The sequence below is a fragment of the Ambystoma mexicanum genome, chromosome 2p, assembly GCF_040938575.1.
Source record: "Ambystoma mexicanum isolate Mex_15411 chromosome 2p, UKY_AmexF1_1, whole genome shotgun sequence".
Classification (NCBI taxonomy): Eukaryota; Metazoa; Chordata; class Amphibia; order Caudata; family Ambystomatidae; genus Ambystoma; species Ambystoma mexicanum.
Genome location: NC_090923.1, coordinates 160,175,477 through 160,198,116, shown reverse-complemented (window position 1 = coordinate 160,198,116; position 22,640 = coordinate 160,175,477). Strand labels below are relative to the sequence as shown.

Genomic DNA, 22,640 nt, shown 5'->3' with positions numbered 1-22,640 from the left:
CACCCAATTCAAAACATCTCCTGCCAAGCAGATGTATGCTCAAAATCTCCATTGGCAACAAGAGCATAGTCCATAATTGTTGGGTCGTGCGAGACGTGACTGCCGCCTTTTACTTAGGCAGTGACATTCTCAATCGCTTTGCCATTAGTTTGGACCTAATAAACTTCAAAGCTTGGTCCCGATTAGCGGATAATCCCATGGGCTTTGATGATCCAGAAAAAGCATTTAGGTCAACTCAATTTCTACCTTATGCAGTTGAAATTCAGATCAAAGAGGAAGTCACGATCCCAGAAAGGACCCGACAATTCTCCCTGGAAGTGAAAGTTAAAAGAGGAAAAAAATTGAAAAACCCTGATGCTTATATACATCTAAATGCTTCTCTCCAACAGCAAAGGTTGGGGGTAAACCCAACACCATTAGTCAACATAGAACATGACACCATTCCAATAGAGGTGGATAACAGCGACTTAAAGAGTATTACTCTAGCCGCAGGCACCATTATTGGAATGGCGGTTGATGACCGACATTTTTCCATTGATCTAGGAAATTAACTGTTAGGACCAATCCCCAAGGACTGTTTTGACAGTGACAGTGATGACAACACAACACCAGAATGGATTTTCACCCGGCATGGGGGGAACTTCCTGGTGTACACTTCTTTCCCTTATGGTAAGGAAGATGTGACTTGTGACTTCAGGAGGGATGAGGTGATTTTCCAGGTCCATGAGGGCTGCCTTTCCCATCTGAAGCCTCCAGTCCAAATCAGCACTCTGACCAGGGACTTCTCCACCCAGATGGAGGAGCCTGCTGAGATAGCCAAACCAGAAGTCTTTCCCGGCTTCAGGCAGATGGTGGAAGAGAGGGTCAACCTAGCTGATGCATGCGTGACTCTGGAACAGAAGCAAAAGGTGAAACAAGTTTTCTTGGATTTCCAAGATCCCTTTGCGATAGACTCATATGACTGTGGTCGCACCGACATCCACACCACAACAATTCCCACTGACCCTGGCATGACTCCAGTGTTTGTGAAGCAATATCGCTTGCCTCTCGCATCCATGGAGTCCCTTACTGAAATAATTAAGAACCTTGAGTCCTGGGGAATAATCCGTCCAGTCCACAGCACTTTCAATAATCCGGTGCTGGGAATATTGAAGCCAAACGGCCAGTGGAGACTCTGCGCCGACCTTAGGGAGCTCAACAAACGGGTCTATACTACCCGATGGCCTCTTCCCTACATTGACCAAGGGCTGGCCCATATCCAGGGGTCACAGGTATTCACAGCAATAGACCTGACCAATGGATACTGGACCGTGCCTGTCAGTAGGGAGGACCAGTACAAACTGGCTTTTACCTTTGGGGGCCAGCAGTACACATGGACCCGGACTCCCTTCGGAAACCTCAACTCCGGCAATGAATTCAACATTTTCTTACATAAGGCCATGCCCGACCTGGGTGCGAGGGGTAACCTGGCTTATGTAGATGATGTCCTCATCAAAAGTTCATCTGTAGAGGAACACGCAGCGGAGATCCGTTATGTTCTGACGCAGTTGAGGGCCGCTGGAGCAAAACTTTCCTTTCAGAAAGCACAGTGGTGTAGAACCTGTGTTAATTTCTTGGGGCTTGAGATTACTCCTCAGGGTCTCTGTACCCAAGAAAAGAAAGTGGAAGCACTCCAGAAACTGAAGGATCCCACAACTCTGCGGGAACTAAGGAGCCTCCTTGGACTGACTAATTACAGCAGAAAGTTCATTGAGGGCTACGCAGAGATCACTAGACCCCTGATTCATCTCCGGAAAGGGGGGGGTCAAGTGGGAATGGGGTCCAGAACAAGCCGAGGCAGTAAGACAACTCAAAAGAAGCCTCTCACAAGCGCCTTGCCTAGCTTACCCTACCCTGTCAAAAACAAGGAGTTCTTCCTGGAGACAGGGTTCTCTAATACGTGCTTGACGGCAGTATTATAACATGACAAGGTCAATAAAGTAATCTCCTATGCGAGCAAAACTTTATCCTCTTGGGGGAAAAATTCAATGATTGTGAGAAGGCACTCTTGGCAACGGTGTGGGCATTGAAGAATTACTGCCTGTTTATCCAGGGGGAACACATCACAGTGGAGACTCCACACCAGCCTCTGCAATATCTCCATAGTGACAGAATCCGGGCCGGAAATGTGAGTAATTCCCAAATTACTTCCTGGATTCTGTCAATGCAAGGCTTTCCTGTAGAGGTCAGATATGGCCAAAACAAGAAGAGTCCCCTCGCGCAAGGTCTTGTTGGCTTGCATGATTGTGCCAGAGAAAACTGTCTCGAGGACGAAAGTCTAAAAATCAAGGACAACATGGAGGCATACCTTAATTCCCCGCACAAAGTCTTTGAAGAAGACAAGTGTGAGGGAATGCCCACTGTCTATGTGGATGGATGCTCTTACCATGTTGACTACAACGGGGGGAAAGAACTGGTGGGCGGCGTAGGGAACGCATGGGTGAATGAGTCCCCAGAACCCTCTGCTGGATAAAGAATCGGTCCCCGAAGTAATCAGGAGGCAACATTGATGGCTGTGCATCAGGCCATCCTCACTGCTGTCCAACATTAACTCCAACGACTGGTCATAATCACAGATTCGGATTATGTACGGAACGGGTTCGTGGAGCACCCGGTTAACTGCAAAACCAGAGGCATGTTAGGTGCTAATAACAAACCCCTGAAACATGGGAAGCTAATCCAAAATATTGATGATCTGGTCACATCGAATGGGATGACCATCTACTGGAAAAAGATCAAGGGTCATTCCAAAGCAGAGGGACCAGACAAAACTGGAAATTACTTAGCTGATCAGCTGGCCAAAACCGGGGCCATACAAGGGGATCTAATAGAAATAGAGTCCCTGTTGGGGGAAATCCAGGTCACTGCCATCACTAGGTCCCAGACCAATGCTCACAATGATCTTTCAACTGCACAATGGAGTAAGGAGACCCCTGATGCTGATGTAATTACAGCTCAGAAGGAGGATCCAATTATTGGTATGTTTTACCAACACCTTGAGGACCCTGAGAACTTTCCCCTGACGGATACCGATTACATTGGGAAAGAGGACCTAAGAGTGTTGATGAAATGTCCAAAAATGTTCCGAATACAAGAGGGTTTGTTGGTAAGGAAATCCCAAGCTGGCCATGATCAGTGGGTGGTCCCTACCTCATTCAGAAGCCTGATGTTAAGTCACGCCCATGATGCGGCCACTGCCGGTCATAGGGGGTTTCACACAACACTGGAAATCTTAAGAGAGGTTGCATACTGGCCACACATGGGGCAAGACCTCGACCAATACTTGAAGGGGTGTCTTGTGTGTGCACAATTTCAGCCATCATCCCTCACACACCGTGCGCCTCTCCAAAAGAGGGGGATGACACTGCCATGGTCAGATTTGCAAATCGACTTTGTAGGCCCTGTAATTCGCTCGTCTAGAGGAAACAAGTACATGTTGACCGTTGCATGCTTGTTTACCAAGTGGGTGGAATGTCTCCCGGCCGCAAACTGCAAGGCAGAAACAGCAACTGCCCTGATGATTAACCACATCTTTTCCCGTTTTGGTCTACCTCAAAGGATTGAGTCAGACAGGGGTAGCCACTTCACCAGTGAAGTAATGACAAAGATGTGGGAGATACTGGGGGTCAAAAGGAAGCTACACATTGCTTACAGGCCAGCTTCTTCTGGAGCAGTGGAGAGATACAACCGAACCATTGTGAGCATATTAAAAAAGTTTGTGGCAGATTCTGGGCCAAGTTGGGATATCCGATTACCTCTGGTCCTAATGGTCATCACATCTACCCCTTCATCTGCAACTAAAATGTCACCATTTGAGTTGATGACTGGACGCAAGATGGTGCTTCCTCAACATTTGCTCTACAGGACCCAAGAGCAGACATTGATAAATGCCTCCACAACTCATGAGTATGTGGAGAATTTGAGGAAACACCTCCAACATGCTTTTGCGTATGCTCAGCGGAATCTAGAAAGATCAGCTGATAGCATGAAGACCCACTACGACCTGAAAACCACCAGGAAAGTATACGAGGTGGGGGACCGGGTGTATCTATACAATTTCCAAAGGAACCTGGCCAAACAGCGAAAATGTTTGCCTACATGGAAGGGACCGTTTGAAATTATAGACAAGATCTCCCCTGTAGCGTACAAGATCCGCATCCCCAAAGGCAGTTTGGCAGAAGGGGAAGACAAGTGGGTACATATTATTCAGCTGAAGTGTTGCCATCCCAGGCACACTCTGCAACAACTGGAGGAATCCACTGGAATCCCAGAGGGGGCCACTCCAGAGTAATTCAGTTCCAACCCTAAAATATTCCACATATAGCATATCAAATTCTGTGATTCTTGTATATATATATATATATATATATATATATATATATATATATATATATATATATATATACATGTTCTTGTCTCCTAATTTAAAAAAGAAAATGTACATGGTCATATCTTCTGATTTATAAAATGTATATGCTTGCCACACCATTAATAGTGGTGGAAAAATGTCTAGGAATGTGTATTCTCGCTTTCCTTTGTCATCCTAGGAGAAAGAAAACATGGAGACTGACCACGGAAGGCGACCTGGGGACCGGGAGCGAAGATCCAAGGGGCCCGGGGTACCGCCCAATCCTCCCATCAGGACCAGCAAGGAGAATTGATTGATCGACTGGAGGGAGGAAAAGATGCTGAACTGTGCCATCTATGGAATTGCAAGAAGAGGAGGCGAACATCCCAGATCTTGCGAGTTCCATCAGTGAAAGAACAGAATGGCCATCGCAAGAGGGGGGGCTTGTGGGATGTTTTTACCCATGCATCCAAGCCCTACCATAAAACTGTGCAGTACTGGCATGGAAAACATCATGATGGCCAGAACTCCCCAGAGAGTGCACAGGGAAAACATGAAGAATAGGCTGCTACCCATTTTTTCCCATGTTGTGAGCACAGGAGGGCACTGCCTCCATTGGGCTACACACACAGTAGCCTGAAACCATTGGGAATGGCAATGCTGATTGCCAAAAAGCAACTCAGAACTGTGGGGAATTCATTTTCTTAATCCCAAAAATGGTTGCAATACCGGTACTCACCACTATCAGAAAGCCGGTGTTTTAAAACCACCAGACTTTTGTGTAAAACTGAACAGAGGAACACAAACCAGACCAAGGAAAGACTTGTTAAGAGGTGGATACAATGTAAAACTATATTCTGAAATGACTTGAAGGAAGTAATTATTTAATGTATAGGTAAAAATTGTAAGTTTGATTTAAACTTGGAACTAAAGTGACATTTAGCTGAATTCGGCTTGACAACTACCCCCGACAGGAGAAACCTGCTCAGCCACTCTTCCCAGGCCTAGCTGCATCCTGCTTACCCACTAAAAGGAGTTGACACTTCTCTGATTAGATTAGGGGAGGGGCAACGCAGGAGGTTGAACAAAGCCTTGTCCTGGACTCAGGCAAATGTTATATTGGGGGGGCCATAAAGTGGCTTCCTCTTGGGAGAAGTGGGAGGAGAAGTGCCTCTGGGAGACAGAAGCTTCCCCCATGTGCTTTGGAACCTAAACCACACCCTTCTGGGCCAGAGCATAATTTTAAAAAAAGATGGATAATTCATAGTATGGACTTGTCAGAATTATATAAGTAATATCATTATTCTTGTGATTTTTCTGTGCACGTTTTAAGAGGTGTTAGGACCCTGTGGTGTATGCTGGGGGGTTGCTAGCGGAAAATAGGTTCTTACTCCAAATGTCTGCATGTTAAAAATCTGACACGTCATCAATTAATGTCCATACTCCTTGCGCACATGTGTGTAATTTTTGGTAAATGTCCGATACTGGTAAACCAGTCAAAAAGCGCAAAATGTTGTCATTTTTGAATGCAAGCCCCAGGAAGATCCAAGGCGGACAAGCATGGACCATAAGGAATATATAATGTGTACATGTAATTTCAACAAATTGTGTATCTGGGAAATATGTATTTGAATCAAATATAGATTTGTGGGCAAATTGACCAGGGGAGGATCCTCTGACCCATAAACAGACCTCATCATGATGGCAATCCATTTCCTTCTCATACCAACAAGCATCTCTCACTCACCCTGAATCACTAGAGGGAAATAAAATCATTTAGCACATTTTCCCATCCATTGCAATCACAGTTAAAAGCATTTTGGGCCTGTGTTTCAAACTTCTACCTGTTTCCTCTAAGCTTGTTGGGGGGGAACTGAATTTCGTATTGTATTTGATTGCATTCCTGAGAACTGTGTGCTCCTCTTTTCATCTCCTTCCATTTCTTACATTGCATAGGGGGTGGGGGGGTGAATTGCCAGAGAAAAAGTGATTACATTGTTGTTGGTTGAATTCATATCAAGTTTATTTGCTGTACTGCATTTTATTCCACCTTGCATTTCCTTGAAACCATAAAGCATTTTCAGCTACCTCATCCTCTATACTACTCCTAAGTAATCAAGTGTACCACTGTAACATTACCCATTGTGGATCCACATCATATGTCTCAGTGTACTATCAGATATTAATTTATTATAAAAGTGTGAAATATATATATTGTTTAATTTTTCAAATAAGCCTTTTAATTTGCAAAACAAACCTACTTCTTGGCTCAGTGGGGTCAGGGGTATTCTAAGAGAGGGGTGTTATATAAGGGTTGTCATCCAGAGTACATGAACTGGACCTAAAAATATATCAATAAGGGTTTTCCTCAGCATCCCAGACTAGGCATTGATTTAGCTGTAGTGTTGATTGAATATCGCTTACATATGGCAAAAGGAGATCAGACCATATCTTCCTGTCTAGAATGGAGCTTCATTGGATTCCTATTTAGGAACGTATTCTCTTTCGCCTCTTGTCCATTTCCTTCAACTGTCTGAAAAACTCTGGTCCTACTTACCTTAATGACAAACTTAGGCTTAAAGCCAGCAATTATAGCCTCAGATCTAATGGTCTCCTTCAGCTAATTGTCCCAAAATGCAGATTATCTCAGACAAAGGTTGAAGCCTTTTATTATGTGGCTCCCATTGCTTGGAACACCCTTCCATTGAAACTCAGAACTGAAAATTCTAACAGAGTGTTCAGGAAAGGACTTAACACCTATCTGTTTAATTAACCTCTTCTTCTGTCCTGAGATCTTGCCTTCTGGCACTACTTTTATCATTGTTGGTAAATTCTTTTGGACGTCCTGTTTGTTTCTATATGTTGTTTAGCGCCCTTAAGCCTTAGGGTTAGTGGATTTGCGCTATATAAATTAAAAAATAAATAAATAAGACAGTTCACGTGTCCTCTTGTGTTTGCAACAGCGCAATATACACATAGGACACGGTTATAAAGAATAAAGGCTGTGAAACAGAATTCAATACAACAAAAGGTGATCAATGATGATGCCCCTAGAATTGCAATGTATGTTATTATGGGATCTGTGTAACTCTGATGTATTATGACATTTATTGCAAGCATTGTAATTAAAAAGAGATAATCCAGGAATGGTATTAGGAAATGGTATTATGTGTCTGCTACAGTATGCCTTTTTTATCACTCTGTTAAATAACAAACCCGATTAATCTTGATAATTGTAATTTAGAATAACCGGCCTCATGATCCCCATTCCGCAGACTTGACTTCTCTGAAAACCTCTGAAAACCTCCTCTTCCCCTCTGGAAACCACCCTTTTCTCTCTACCAGCTTTCGGCCCTTCTGCCTGGGGCTATGTTCAGCTTACCCTTCCATGGTGTTTGTTAGTACCGCCCCTTACATGCTCAATATAGTCATACATGCTCAACATAGCATAGTTTATTCTGCACTAGCTTTGCTTTTGCCGTCTGGGTTTGCTCTGCCCTATCCTTGTCCTGCTCCCGTTTTTGTCTGCAATAATGTGTTATGTGTGCCTGTATCTCTGGCCATCCCTTTGTTTCGAACCCAACCACCTTATTCAAATCGGCTTGTACCTCTGTGGGGAGACACCTGCATAACATGTGATAAAGAAATGGCAATCATTTTATCCCAAGCCTCTCCTGTCTCTAACCACCACTTCTCTTGTAGCTGTTGGATATAGAGTGCAGGGTCCTCATCTACCTTCATTGTGCGAGCCATGATAGAATGTCTCTCAAAATGTTCCATATTTGTGCATGAAAGTTGTTAAACAGAGCACCATCATGGGCGGTCTTGCCACCCACGGGATATATTGTCACTCCTTGTACACCGCCCTTTTCCATATATTATCAGCCTGCGCTCCACACAGGGAGATGAACAAACTCTTTAAATCTCCTACAGCTAAAGTGATTTCTGATGTGTGCTTCTCTAGGACATAAATCCACTTGTCAGCTCCCGTGGTGAGGAAGGGCAAGGTGCGCATTAAGTTGTTCCAATCCATGAGGGGCTAAGGTACATAATGAGATTTTCCTGGTCCCTTCTGCAGCAACGGGAACTGTGTTCCTTATTTTTTATACTAATATCCTTCACTTCTTACCTTTGGCTAGGGCTATTCAACCAAGACTGTCTAATACTGCGGCCCCATGGTGTTACTTCCTCCAGTTCCTCTATCTCCCACCTATCGTCATCGTCCTCCATTTCTCTGTCAGTATATACACTGAGTCATAGTCTACACTGTTGTTGCGCTCATTCATATCTGTGGACCCCCCGTAGCCTTCCCTAAGTTAGGTGCTTCCTCCCTTGCAACTATCTGAGGATCTTGCATAGCTTAAATATCAATCTTAAAAATAATCTGTGTTGCCTCCATTGGTCTGTGACTATCGACACACACTGCCCCTTGTCTTGCACCTGTCTGCTTTTGCCAGCTGCTCGTCTGCATTCTATAATGCTGCTTCTAATTGTTGGCGAGCCTTATTCTCTATTTCTAAAATCAATAGGTCTCTTGTGGTGTCTCTGAGTTTCCCTAATGTTCCCTATGTGTCTTTGGTTGGGGTGAGAACTGGGTTTTAGTGTATACTATGGCAGGCTGTAGGGGCTAGGACCCATAAGGGCGAAAGGCATTGGCCTGACTGTGCACCTGACTAGATCCTCCTTTACTATTTCTGGGGCATTTCTCTTCCTCTACAAATAATTTTCATAGATCAAGTATGATATTTCTATTTTTCAACGGTTTCCCTTTCTTTGTTGACAATAAATACTTGTGGTTATGTTCTAGTACATTCTTATTTTGCGTGCCCTCTCCGGGCCATGGTCCAAACAGTTTACCCACTGGTCTCTGCACCCATTCTTTTCGGGACTTTAAAACATTTTCCTTATATTGTGGATGTGCTTTATGCATTTTTTTAAAAATATTTTTATTGATTTTATTTCAACAAACAATACACACCAAACCTACAGTGCAAATTATAATTTGAATATACATTGCTGCATACAAGTCCACTGTTTCTTCCCTTCCCACCCCGCCTCCTAGCCTACTTCCCCCCATTTTCCGTTGCTACATCATGCAGTAGGGATTCCTTTCCATCAGTGCCTGTTGAATCCCGATCGCTTCACTCGTCATACGTGGGCCCAAATAGTTCAGCTATCAGTTGCCTCCAGCTTAGTAAGGCTCCGGCCTCTTCCTCCACACCACTACACGCTTCTTGCCACTCCATGGTTTCTGCCTCTGCCTCTGCCCATTTTTGTAGATCTTTCCACCACGTTTCCAGACTGAGTCTATAACATGCTTTCCACCCCATAGCGATTTTTCTTTTTGCTAGAACATACGCCAGATCTTTCAATTTGCTCACATGCTTAAGTTTGTGTGTTCTAGAAAACCCTCCTATCAGGCGAGCTCATGCTGCATCCACCTCTATTTTGACCCCCTTTTCTCTCTATTGTTGGACATGACCAGAACATATGCACCATTCCAGCGTTTTCTTCATTACATTTGGGGCATGATTGTCGTCCCGCGTTTTTGAATTTGGCTATCCTTTGGGGTGTCATGTACGCCCTATGAGTTATATATAAATGTATATGTTGTAATCTGGCATTTCTTGACACTTTTTTATGATATCCTTGGGCTCGCTCGACATCCTCTCACTCATCAGGGCACCCACTTCCTTTTCCCAGTCCAGTCTGAGTTGCAACACTTCCTTCCCCACTTTGGTCATTATCATCTCATATAATCTAGTTTTTTCATGTCCCCCCTCTGCAATATCATATATCGTGTCTATGGTGGCATCCAGTTATTCTGCTAGTACTACTTCGGACCAGGTCTCTTTAATTCGCTGCACCACCCCATGATATGCGATATACTGCCCCGCGTGTAACCCCGCTTCCTCCACCAGCCCCTCAAAATCCCATATATTCCCATGCTGCCACACATCACCCATTGTTGCTATCCCAACCGGTTCCCAGTGCTTCCTAATCATTAGTTTTAGTTGCTTTTCTTTTCCTGCCAAAGCAGCCAATGGAGACTGCGGGGAGCACGGGGTTGGATTCTCCATCAACTGACTGGCTCTCCGCCATATCTCCCACCTGAGCATCATCATCCTCGCACGTCCTTCCATCTCTGACCTGGGCAACCACATCACCACCACCAACCATTTTCAACCAATACCTGGCAACTCTCGCCCACTGCATTGCCATTTTCTGCTCATATTTCCAGTGCTACGCTGACGACGCTCAACCCATTTTCAGGCTGCCCTCTGCCACCTCCTCTCCCTCTCTCATCTCTGATTGCCTAACTGCCATTCAAGATTGGTGTGCCGCCAATGATCTTTGTCTGAATGCCAGCAAGACGGAGATCCTCCTCATCGGCACACCTTCACCATCCTTTCCCCTCACTCTCTGGCCAGCCTCCCTTGGCCCTCCTCCTACCCCCACCTGCGAGGCTAAGAACCTTAGGGTCATCTTTGACTCCACCCTTTCCTTCTCCACCCCCATCTCTGAGGTCTCTAAAAAGTCAAATTTCCGACTGCACCTCCCCAGAGGTACTCTACCTTTCCTCTCCTTCTCCCAGAAGCTCATGGTATCCCAAGCTCTGGTTCTCTCTAGCTTGGACTATTGTAACAGCCTCTTTCTAAATCTACCTGCGTCTACTCTCCGCCCTCTGCAACTAATCCAGAACAGGACTGCAAGACTTGTCCTTGGCTTCAAGCCCTGGGATCGTATCTCTCCAGCTCTGAAATCTCTCCACTGGCTCCCAGTGGATGCAAGGATTAAATTCAAAACCTTCTGCATCGTCCACAAGGCTTTCTGGAGCCTGGGTCCAAAATACCTTCAGCTAGCCCACCACAAATACCGCCCCTCTCGAGCTCTTCACTCCTCTAAACCAACTCCCTCAGGGTCAGTCGTTTTTCTAAGAAACGAGCTGGGGGTAGATCTCTGTCTTCGACTGGGGCCTCCCTCTGGAACAGCCTCCCTGCCACTCTAAAACTTGAGGAGAACCATCTCCGGTTCCGGAAGCACCTCAAGACCTTCCTCTTTTCTTCTGCCTTCGCTCCCCCTCTCCCCTGCTGATTTGTTCTCTCTTGGCACCGTGCACCTGGCCACCCTTTGTCCTTTGGGCCCAGGTACCTGCTTATCCTGCCACCCTCCCACACTGCCTCCGGGCCACCCCTTGCACTGGGGTCTGTATCTGTACCCATACAGCCCCCCTTTTTCTTCCTGCAGTTATCAGACCTACCCTGTCTGCTGCCTTAAACCTAGCACTTGCAAATTGCTGGATCCACTGTTTTTTGCCTTTATTATTTATTGTTATTTATCTGTTTCTCCTCTGCTTCACACTTTCCACCTCTCCCCCCTTCCATGCACTTTTCCCCTCCCCCCTCTCCCATGCACTTGCACGTTCTCAATGTCACTGGGCCTAGTAAGATCGCTGTTTTGTTCTCCCCTATTCCCCTCCCTTGCCTTGTCGCGCTCTGAAACACTTGTGTACGAGCACGATAGAAATAAAATATCAATCAATCAAACCACTTTTAAGAAAAATGGGGCGCAGTCCTGTCGGAACAACATGGATTCCAAGATTGGTTCCTCAGAGAGCCATTTAGCTACATATTGTAGTTGGCTTCCTATATAATAAATTTCGTAATGTGGTAATTTTATGCCTCCTTTCTCATATGAGTTCTGCAGCTTCCATAGGGCCACTGTGTTCCTTGTCCCGTGCCATAGGAATTCTCTACATATGCTGTTTAACCTGTCAAAGAATCTTCTACGTATCAAGCATGGGATGTTCACAAACCATTGCAACAGTCTCGGCAGCACCACCATTTTGAGCATTGCCCCGTCCCATCATCGCCAAGGGGAGCTTTACCCAGAACCTCATACTATTCTCTATTTTCTTAACTGTTTCCTCTGTATTGTGTGCATGTTCTGCTTTTCCACCGTATGATATATGTCTATCCCAAGATATGAGAACGTGTGACCTCCCATGGTATCTGCAGGATCGGCAACTGCTCCAGCGGGATCCCTCTATATCTGCCCAGTGGAAATACACAGGATTTTCCGGGGTTCACAGCTATGCCTGAGAGCTTTGCAAATTGCTCCATCACTTCTAATATGTATTGGAGGTTCTCCTCCGGATATCGTAAGTACAGTAACATATCATCAGCGTACAAGGAAATTAGATGCGGTTTCCCTTTTATGGTGATGCCTATTACATCATACTGTTGCCTCAGATATATTGCCAGGGGCTCTAGAGCCAGAATGTACAGCATGGGGGACCATGGGCATCCCTGCCTAGTTCCTCTACTGAGTTGCTATCTCTCTGATATTATCGCTCCTGTCTTAACCCTGGCTAGCGGTGCGCTGTAGCCCATATATTACATTTAAGATATCCCGGCCCCACGCCATAATTGGCCAGGGCCGCAATTAGCCAAGGCCATTTGACCGAGTCAAAGGCCTTTATTGCATCTAGCCACACTATCGCCAACTCTCCCGCGTCGCCGCTTGCATATTTAATGACTCAGTGAAGTCTCCTGAGGTTGTTAGATATGTTCCTATTGGGGACATAGCCGGTCTGATCGGGATGTATTAGCTTATTGATGACCCTCCTCATCCTGTTTGCCAAAACCGCTGTTAATATTTTACTGTCTTGGTTCAACATTGGGTTTGGGGAGTGGTATAATAATCTCTTCTCGTAGGGACGATTCCCTACTTCATATGCCTCATTAAGCACTCTAATGGCGGAGGGAGTACCTCATCTTTATACAATTTATAGAATTCGCTTGGGCGTCCATCAGTCCCCATGGTCTTACTAGTGGGTAGCTGCCTCACTACCTCCTCCAATTCCTCTAGAGTAATCGGTGCGTCCAGCTCCTCCCGCTCTTCTGCACTTATTTGCGGCAGACCAATATTCTCTAGCGTTTCTCCTATCTCCTTGCTGTCGCTTCCTTCCTCGTCTCCGTACAGGCACCGATAATAATCTGCAAATTCCTTATTAACTCCCTCTTGAGTATCTACTATGCTCCCATCTTCCTTCGCTATCGTTCTAAGGGGTCTAGGGGTTTCGTTTTTATATAGGCATGCCAGAACTCTCCCTGGTTTATCCCCTCCTGCATGCTGTCTCTCTATATACTTCTTGTAGTTGAGGTTGCATAACCTTTCCCAGTATCTCGCGCATTTCTATTTCAGCTCTAGTACTGCTTCATTATCTGCTTTGGTATTACCCCCCCCCTTTTCAAAGCTATTTCTAGCTCCGTTTCCGCTTCTTGCAGTTCAGCCAAGATCCCACCTTGAAGTCCTTTGGACTTAGCTATGGCTATCCCCCTCACCACTATCTTAAAGGCTTCCCAGAGTGTGCCCGCTGTCTCTACACTGCCAATATTTATCTCAAAATAACTATTTCCTCTCGCATGTCCTCCCTAAATACATTGTCTTTCAACGCCTCTGCTCTCAGGCGCCATGTCGGTATCTTGGCTCTCGGGGGCCGATATTGCCATACTAGCGTCAGCAGCGAGTGGTCGGAAAGGCCCCTCGCCTTGTACTCGGCATGCACTATTTCTATCATAAGTTCATGTGTAACAAACACATAGTCCAGTCTAGTATGTAGGTTCTGAGGGGCTGCATAGTGCGAGTATTGTCTATCCTGCGGGTGATGTGCCCTCCATGCGTCATCTAACCCAAAATCTGCTAACAGTGACTGCAACGTCCTCGTAGCTGGAGTGGGTCTATCTATCTTGGTGTCCGATCTATCTATTTTTGGGTTTAATACACAATTAAAGTCTCCCCCCCAGATCACTGCCCCCCGCCCCCGAAGCTCCCACTGAGTTTACCATATAGGGTTCTGAAGTATGCCGCTGTGTCCTGATTTGGGGCATATGTGTTTAGAATAAATATCTCTCTGTTTTCCACTAGCCCCTTCATTACTACCATCCTCCCATCTGGCTCCACTGTAGATTGCAATAGCTGCAACCGGACATGCAGTGCCACCCAAATAATTACCCCTATGGCATAGGCTGTGTATGTCGCTCTCACAACAGTCCCCTTCCACTTTTTCCGAATCACTTCCAACTTCTCTTTCGTCAAATGGGTCTCCTGCAGCAAGGCTATGGGGGTCTTTACGAGTTTGGAGGTAACCATGGCGCTATTAGCGCCATGGCTGCCTCCAAACCTATACCAACCCCGCCCTGGTGAATGGAGGTATTACCGCCCCATTCCAAGGTTGGCGGTGTGGTAATTCCCCATTCACCAGGGCCCTTCTCCATTCCCATTTGAGCCCCCATAGGGCTCAATGGGAATGGGGAAGGCGGTAATAATGGTACCGCAAATTGCAGTACCGTTATTACCTCCAAAGTCCCTTTGCGGGTCCGTCCTTAACGCCTGGTAAAACTAGGCTTTTTTTGTCCCTGGTCGTATCTTAGTACTCTGGCTGCAGCTGCAATTTCCTTTTGTTATAGCCTCATTTGATGTCTCATGCTGCGCCTCCACTTGCCCCACCACTCTCCTGTTATACCAGTTCTTCCTGGTGCGTAGTAATTACAGGCTTGTTTGCCCTAATGTCCACTACACCGTTACAGGAGTGTTGCACTCACTCACTCCGCTATGTGCAACCTCTCAGGGGGGGCGGACACACACACCTCTGCCTCCCCTTTCAGGAGACCTCCTTGCCTACCGACCTCTGGGGGTTAGGAGGAGGCCCATGACTGTCCGCTCCCGTTCCCCACTAATCACTCCCCGCTTCTTACTTGACGGCTTATCTCTAAGCCTCTGCGTGGGCACAGGCAGTCCTGTGCAACAATCGTTATGTTATGTCACCCCTTGAGCTCTGTTCCTGGGCTTGACTGCCTCCGGTTGCTGCCTGTGCGGTGCACAAGGTTCCCACAGCCTCCGTATACAGCGGTGCGCACCCAGACTGCCTCCCTAGGAAATGTAACACGGCCCGTCGTGTTACTCAATTGTTCTAGAGGGCATGCCTTCCAGATCGCATGCCCTCTGCTTCTTGCCTGATACAGGTAACACGCGCAGCGGTAGGCTTTACTTCCTCCGATGTCCGCTCCTTCTCCAGCGTTACACCGACGGCTCGCAAGCCGCAGGCCCCGCCATGCTGCTGTTCCAGCGGGGGTCTACGCCGTCAGCTGTGCACATCATGCGCTTGTTCGCTCCACCGTTCCCGCTCCAGGAGGGCACCCTGAGGCTCCTAGTGTTCACAGGGGCCAGGGTCTGCAATTCGTTTCATCCGCCCTCAGCTACCGTCATCTACGCGCTTTGCCTGCTGTGCCGCGTAGCCTCCAGCAGTCTCTGCTCGCCCTTGGATACCATGATTTCCGCCTTCTTATTTGCGGGCCAGTGCAGGCCAGTGCAATTATGTTTATATTGTCCCTGTGCACGTCTTCTCATGGCAGCTTATGTAGTGTGCCTCCTCCGGCAGTCCGTTCCACTTTTGCTACTTATGTCATTACAGGTCATTACAGGTCCCTTTGTCCCGAAGACGCTGCCATCTTGTTGTTGTTGTATCCTCTCTCGGTCCGTGGCACAAAGTGTCGGATCCTGCGTTCCCCTGGGATCATTTGCTCGCAGATACTTGCTTATTGTTCCAGTCCTCTTCATGCATCCATGATTTTATTTTGGTGCCGTGGTCTGCTGTCAGGCAGCTCACACTTCCCAGAATCACTTGCCGGATCACGGAGCTCAGTAGAGATGCAGCCTACTCCATGGCTTCCAAGCCACGCCCCCCGAAGTGCTTTACACATATGCTCCAATGGAGTATCCTTATTAACACAAGGTTCCATCCTCACTCGAAACAAAAATCCACAGATACCGGACTATCAGTGCCTTACTTCCAAAACCAATTACTCACATAACTGTCACAAAACAAACCCTACACTTGTGCAATTGCCATACACTCCTTACTCACAGCCACCTCTATTTGCACAATGTGCTAACAATGCCTCACAACGAATACCTCTATTTACACAATTATTTATTACATATTTCTTTACACAATGATGTAGATCCTTCTTCTGCCCCTTTACCTCGAGGCAAAGGCACTCAACCCTCCTCAAGTTCCCTTGACTTCTGGAACTCAGGGATAACCTTTCCTTTCCTCATAGGACCATTACTTTGTATACAGCCCTGTTTCCCCCGCTTTTTAACAGGGGCTGCCCCACATTAATGCATCACTTTGCATCACTTTATGATGTCATCTTTCCCTGCATCCCAGGATCATCTCAACCCTTTGTTAATACTCATGCAATATTGTAAAACGTTGTCTTTTCTTGTCTAGAGGAGTTTTCCCTTGCTATTTCTTCAACTCATAAACAACAGCAATTCACAAGCAATAATACAAAATTTCAAGAACACTGTGTTTCATACAAAATGTGCATTCACTTACTATGTGTCCTCTGAGGCCCCTCAGTGACATAAACAACAAAATTACAATATATATTCCAGATATTTCGTAAATGCAAATCCCTACTCTCCAACTGGCCCTCGCCATTTACAAACCTAAAGAACAACATACACTACCCTACTCTATTGGCCATTACTCATCCTTCTAGCTCAGCAGTCCTAAGACTTCACTAGAGGGCAGTAGAACCAAAGCCTGATTCAGAATTTTAGCAGAGCCTCAACCTGAGGCTTAGTTCACACCAGGACACCTATTTGGCAACTATTGTATTTCCGTCTGACTGATGCTAAAAAGACATAAATCATAATTATTCCATGTGCTCAGATTCCCTGTGAAAAGCTTCATGAGAAAAGATAACAGGAACTTTATCTTTGAAACAATAACTAATATGATTAATATGTGCATTGCCTTGCTTTCCAGCAACCTACTCAGCAACTTTAAAAGTTCTCTTGGATGCGGCAGAATCAGGGCCACATCCAAAACGGCTGAGACACTAACACAACCTAACAACAATACCCGCATTAAAATGACAGAAACCCTCACATTTTTTGCATTCTCACAGCCTGTATTTCCCTTTAAGTTTAGGGTGTTTCACTTTCATATAAACATATATACAATCTCCCAATAATAATGTGTTAACACATGAACAATAATAGTTTTTTGTACTCCACAAATATGTATGTGTTCCAGGTTTTTACGATATGTGTTTACTAATTGTTTACCAATTGAATACAATATGATACAGTTTTCCTAAGTTGAGGAGAGGTGTGATTGGAACGAATAAGATGCATTTTTCGGAAATATTTCTTTTAGGTGGATATTCGTTCTCTGCCTGTCTCATCCAGAAACACATGTATTAACCCATTATTCAGATAGAGTACCGGTTGCTCTGTTTTTTTTACTGTTATGTCTGCTGACACTGCTGCCACATCATATTTTCCTGCCATTTTTGGTGAAATGTTGTCACCAAAAGGTCCTTCAAGTATATACAGCCCCTTTCATGACTAGGTACCATGAGTCTATTTTTTTACCCACTGCTTTAAAAGAGACGTAGTTTTCAGAGAATGCACAAATATAAAAGTGTAGAAATAAAAGAAAGACACAAGTGAGAGAAAGAAAACAAATAACAGAAAACAAGCAAAACCGACATTGATATAAAAGATATAATATGCAAAAATGTGTTAACTCATTTTACTGTGGGTCTGACAGGTATATAATATGTTGATGTGTTATATGGTGTACATAACATGAAGTGTTCCACCATTGAGTTTTCTTGAATGTCCTTCTCAGTTAAATGTATTTCTATATGGATGGGTATCCTAACCTGGTATCCTGCTCTGTGTATCTGACGCAGAATTAGAACACAAAAAACAAAATATAATTAATGGTTCAAATAATTGTTTAATGATCTCCAATGGTTCAAATACTTGTTTATAGTGTATACATCGTTGCTGAAATTGCATTTACACATTCTGTTAGTCAAAAATTAAATAATGAACAACAGTTAAGACATTAAATAACATACAGCCAGGGGACAGTATCCTTGGAAAACAGAAAATGAAAAGGTGAAAAAAAGAAGAAGAGAACGTACACTGGAAGGCCCAAACTATATTGATGGCCTAAATCGTTGCCAAGTCTTCCTCAAAGTAGAATTAGTACATGAATAAATAAAGAGCAGGAAAAGACTGTAGGGAAAATTAATGTTTAAAGAAAGAGAATACAGATATTTTTTGTTCCTTATTTTGCAATTGTTTTTAATTGAATATTATGCATAGAACTGTTTCTGTTCACACTCCATCAAATGAAAAAACATGTTCTATTTTGTATAAAGTTCACTATATGCAAAGGGTCGGATGGGTTTTTTGGTTCCACGTTTGTTTAACACATCATTTTTTACCACTGTTTTCTTACCGCAACTTTGTTATGTTTTTGTTTTAACTGAATGGGTGAGTGTGTTCCTCTTGCACCTGTCACTAGAATCCCACCCACTCGTGCACCTTCTCCCACACCAATATTACTTCACCCACACCTACTCCCTGTACTTTACAGAACACAATTCTGTAATACATGTTCAGTCAAATAAATCTAGGTGAGATTTGAGTGGTAAAAAGACTGGATTTGCATTATTTTGCCAAAAAAAGGATAAACCCTGCAACAAAAGATAATATTAAAATTGCACACAATTTCGTTTTTCTTTCCATAATCTACACGTTGAAGTATTTCTAAATTAAGTCAATGAATTACATTTCTATAGGAGGTCATTGCTTTAATCTGCATTAAAGAAACCCGCAGTGTGACATTTTAAATAGCAGCACTATACATCAAGAACATAATTAGCACCCTTGCATAAACCCACAATTAGATGAGGCCAAATCTTGGACAATTTCAGGTTTCTCTCTAAATCAAGGTCAGGCCAGGGGGGCCTTTCATTGTGGGCCATGTGGTACGTATAGCATAAGCACTTCATTCTTTTAGGTGAACTCTATTCCAGCCTAAGAATATATTAACCAAAGTCACATGGAAAACACAAGGGCTGAATCTCTGTAGCAAAGCCTGGCCAGATGCCAAAGCTGCTCTAGATATTGCTCTAGATATTGACAATTTCACCCATGGCCTCCCAAAACTCTTAAACAAAGTGCAAGGCCTCTTACCGCATGGGCACCAAACTTTGAGTAATGCGTTGACAACGGCAGTTCACTGACAGAGTCATCTGGACTGGTAAACAGAAGTGTCATCAAGCCAGTACCTTCAATATGGAGTAGTAGGTTTGCATTGATCTACGAAGGAATGGGCAGAGAAGTCAGTTAAGTGCCGGTACACTGAGCTGCAACGTTGGCAGCTATGCATCAGAGCTCAGTCAGTGGTACATTTCTCCATCTATAAACATAGTCACACAGGCGGAAGAAATAAGAACATGGGTTCTAATGGTTACATTGTCAGCCAGACAACTGTAGACAGAATAGTTTTAATCCGGGTTTCTCCAATTGAGCGTTCCACAGCCCCATAGTCAAATCCCCTTTGTGTGCCTATACCTAATGGGCCTCATTCTGAGGTCAGCAGTAACCCGCTGGTGCTACCGACCCATAAACACTGAATCCGCCGCCTGACTTCCCAGTGCCACCGGGACATTACAAGACCCGGCGGAGCGGGAAGTCAGGCGGCAGATTCGGTAACTCCCCATTCCCGTGGAGTCCCATAGGACTCCATGGGAGTGGGGAGACGGAAGCACCGGCACCATTGCTAACCGCTCCTGCCGAGCTCTATGGCCCCTACAGGCAGACTCGTGACCTTACTGGCACCCTTGTGTCCAGACAGCCACACTCCGAATGAGGCCCAATGTCTTTTATTTACTATAATATGAGAGCACTTAGAGACAGTCTAAATCCTAGTAATACAATAGTGCAGGAAGAGAAGGGAAGGAAGGAAGGAAGGAAGGAAGGAAGGAAGGAAGGAAGGAAGGAAGGAAGGAAGGAAGGAAGGAAGGAAGGAAGGAAGGAAGGAAGGAAGGAAGGAAGGAAGGAAGGAAGGAAGGAAGGAAGGAAGGAAGGAAGGAAGGAAGGAAGGAAGGAAGGAAGGAAGGAGAAAGGTAGGAATCTGAATTAAAAGTGCTAGCACATAGATGTTATATAAGTTGTTATAATCAATGTGCTGTTGATTATAACTACTAGTGCAGAGGTATGCCGTGGGGCATAAGCGCAGCGCTCATAATGTTAGATTGTAGGGCCTGCAGTAACTTTAGCTGTGGATAAAAGGAGACCCAGATCAAATCCTCCACCTGTAAGAATGCAGCCAGCAGCCATACCACTAGTCTCAGCACCATGCAGCTTTCGTTGGGTCACAAGGAATGCTGCCAACCACTTCACCACTAGCAGCTGCAGTAGCCTAGCATTCATCGCACTGCTAGGCTTCGTCTCGCAATATACAGCATCACAATGCTGACACTTTCTGCTAAGGGGGTAGCGTCTAGGCTGATGCAGTTATATGTAACATCTCCACGTCATCATACCCATCCTAGAGCTTGCCAAGTTGTCTCTAAATGAAAACCTGAGATGTCTTTCTGTTCTGTTGTTATTTAATGTGAAGTTGCAATATCTGCATGAAAGGCTGCGGCATACGGGAAGAGCATTTCCCCTTCCATTATGCATTTTGCCAGTTTCTTTTGTACCAGTTTATTTTCTGCTTTGGCAGCCTTATCTGATGCCTGTCTCTCACTTTCCTGTTCTTGTTTGCAATAATGCACTATCGTTGCTTGTATTTCAGGCCAGACCTTAGCTTCAATGCCCACAATCCTATCTAGGGATGTGTGTACTTCTGTCTGCAAACCTTTAATCAATATGTGATAGAATAACGTTATGCATTCATCCCAGGACCTTCGTTTCTCTTATGTCCATAAGTCTTGCACTCACTTTATATAGTGTGCCGGGTCATCGTTGTTTTTCATTTTATGGACCATTACTGTCCCCAGGCCATAACTGTCAGGATACATACTTCTTAGGTCGTCCAGATGTGCGCTCAACAGTTGTTAAGTGGAGCCCCGTCATGATCATTTGTGCTTAATTGTACCCCTTTGTAACCTGTCTGGTTCAATATTTCGTCTGACTGCTCTCCTATGATCGTAGCGAATAAGCCTTTCGTGCCCCTGATCGCTACTGTCACCCCACCACCTTTTTCTCCAGTGCCTGTGTGCATTTACGGGCCCCTTCCACAAAGGAGGGCAGGCTGCATATTAGGTTGTCTCGGGCTGTTGTCTGCCATGGCACATTGTGCTCTTTCCCTCGCCCTTTCTGTAGTAAGTGGCACCTGCACTACAGGGAGGGTTTTTCTGCATGAAACATATGGCAGCAAGGGAGCTAGATGCAGCCGCAATACATGCCACAATGGGGAACACAACCACAAAGGAATAACATGAATGGGGGATGTTTTCCTATGGGACGAGGATACAAGCAGCGAGGATGAGGGGGCGATAGAGGATCAGGGTATAGAGTGTTCGGCCCATGTGAAATATGCCGGCACTGGAGAAAAAGATGGCGGTGGTGACATTAGCGATCTGGGACATGAAAAGTTTATTTGCTGCGACCATAGGTGAGCAGTCAGACAAAATATGGAACCAGGCAGGTTACGAAGGGGTACAATTAAGCACAAATGATCATGACAGGGCTCCATTTAACAACTGTTAAGCACACATCTGGGAGGTTCTAAGAAGTATGTATCCTAACAGTTAAGGCCTGGGGACAGTAATTGCCCATAAAATGAAAAACAACGATGACCCAGCAGACTATATAAAGTGAGTGTGCAAGACTTATGGACACAAGAGAAACAAAGGTCCTGGGATGAATGCATACCGTTATTCTATCACATATTGATGAAAGGATTGCTGACAGAAGTACATACATCCCTAGATAGGATTGTGGGCATTGAGGCCAAGGGCTGGATTGAAATACAAGCAACAATAGTACATTATTGCAAATGAGAACAGGAAAGTGAGAGACAGACGGCAGAAAAGGCTGCCAAAGCCGAAAAAAAACTGTTGCAAAAGAAACTGGCAAAATGCACAATGGAAGGGAAATTGCTCATGCCAGCAGCTGCAGCAGTGGCACCTTCACCACAGGGAGGGTTTTCCGCATGGAACATATGGCAGCAAGGGAGCTACATGCAGCCGCAATACACACTACAACGGGGAACACAACCACAGGGGAATTACATGAATGGTTTTTTTTTCTATGGGAAGAAGATACCAGCGGCGAGGAGGAGGGTGGGAGATAGATGGTCAGGGTATAGAGTGCTCGGTCCATGTTATATATGCCAGAACATGGGGCACGTAGTGCCTACCTG

At 45.1% G+C, this 22,640-nt stretch overlaps 1 protein-coding gene across 1 annotated transcript in view; it reads right to left on the bottom strand.

Moving 5' to 3' along the window:
* The window catches only part of C2PH3orf20 (chromosome 2p C3orf20 homolog), a 746,030-nt gene that overhangs the window by 277,774 nt on the left and 445,616 nt on the right, over positions 1-22,640 (bottom strand). The window contains exon 10 of the mRNA XM_069643014.1: positions 19,460-19,585. Within this exon, the coding sequence (XP_069499115.1) occupies positions 19,460-19,585 (126 nt within the window). The remainder of the gene's footprint in view (positions 1-19,459; positions 19,586-22,640) is intronic.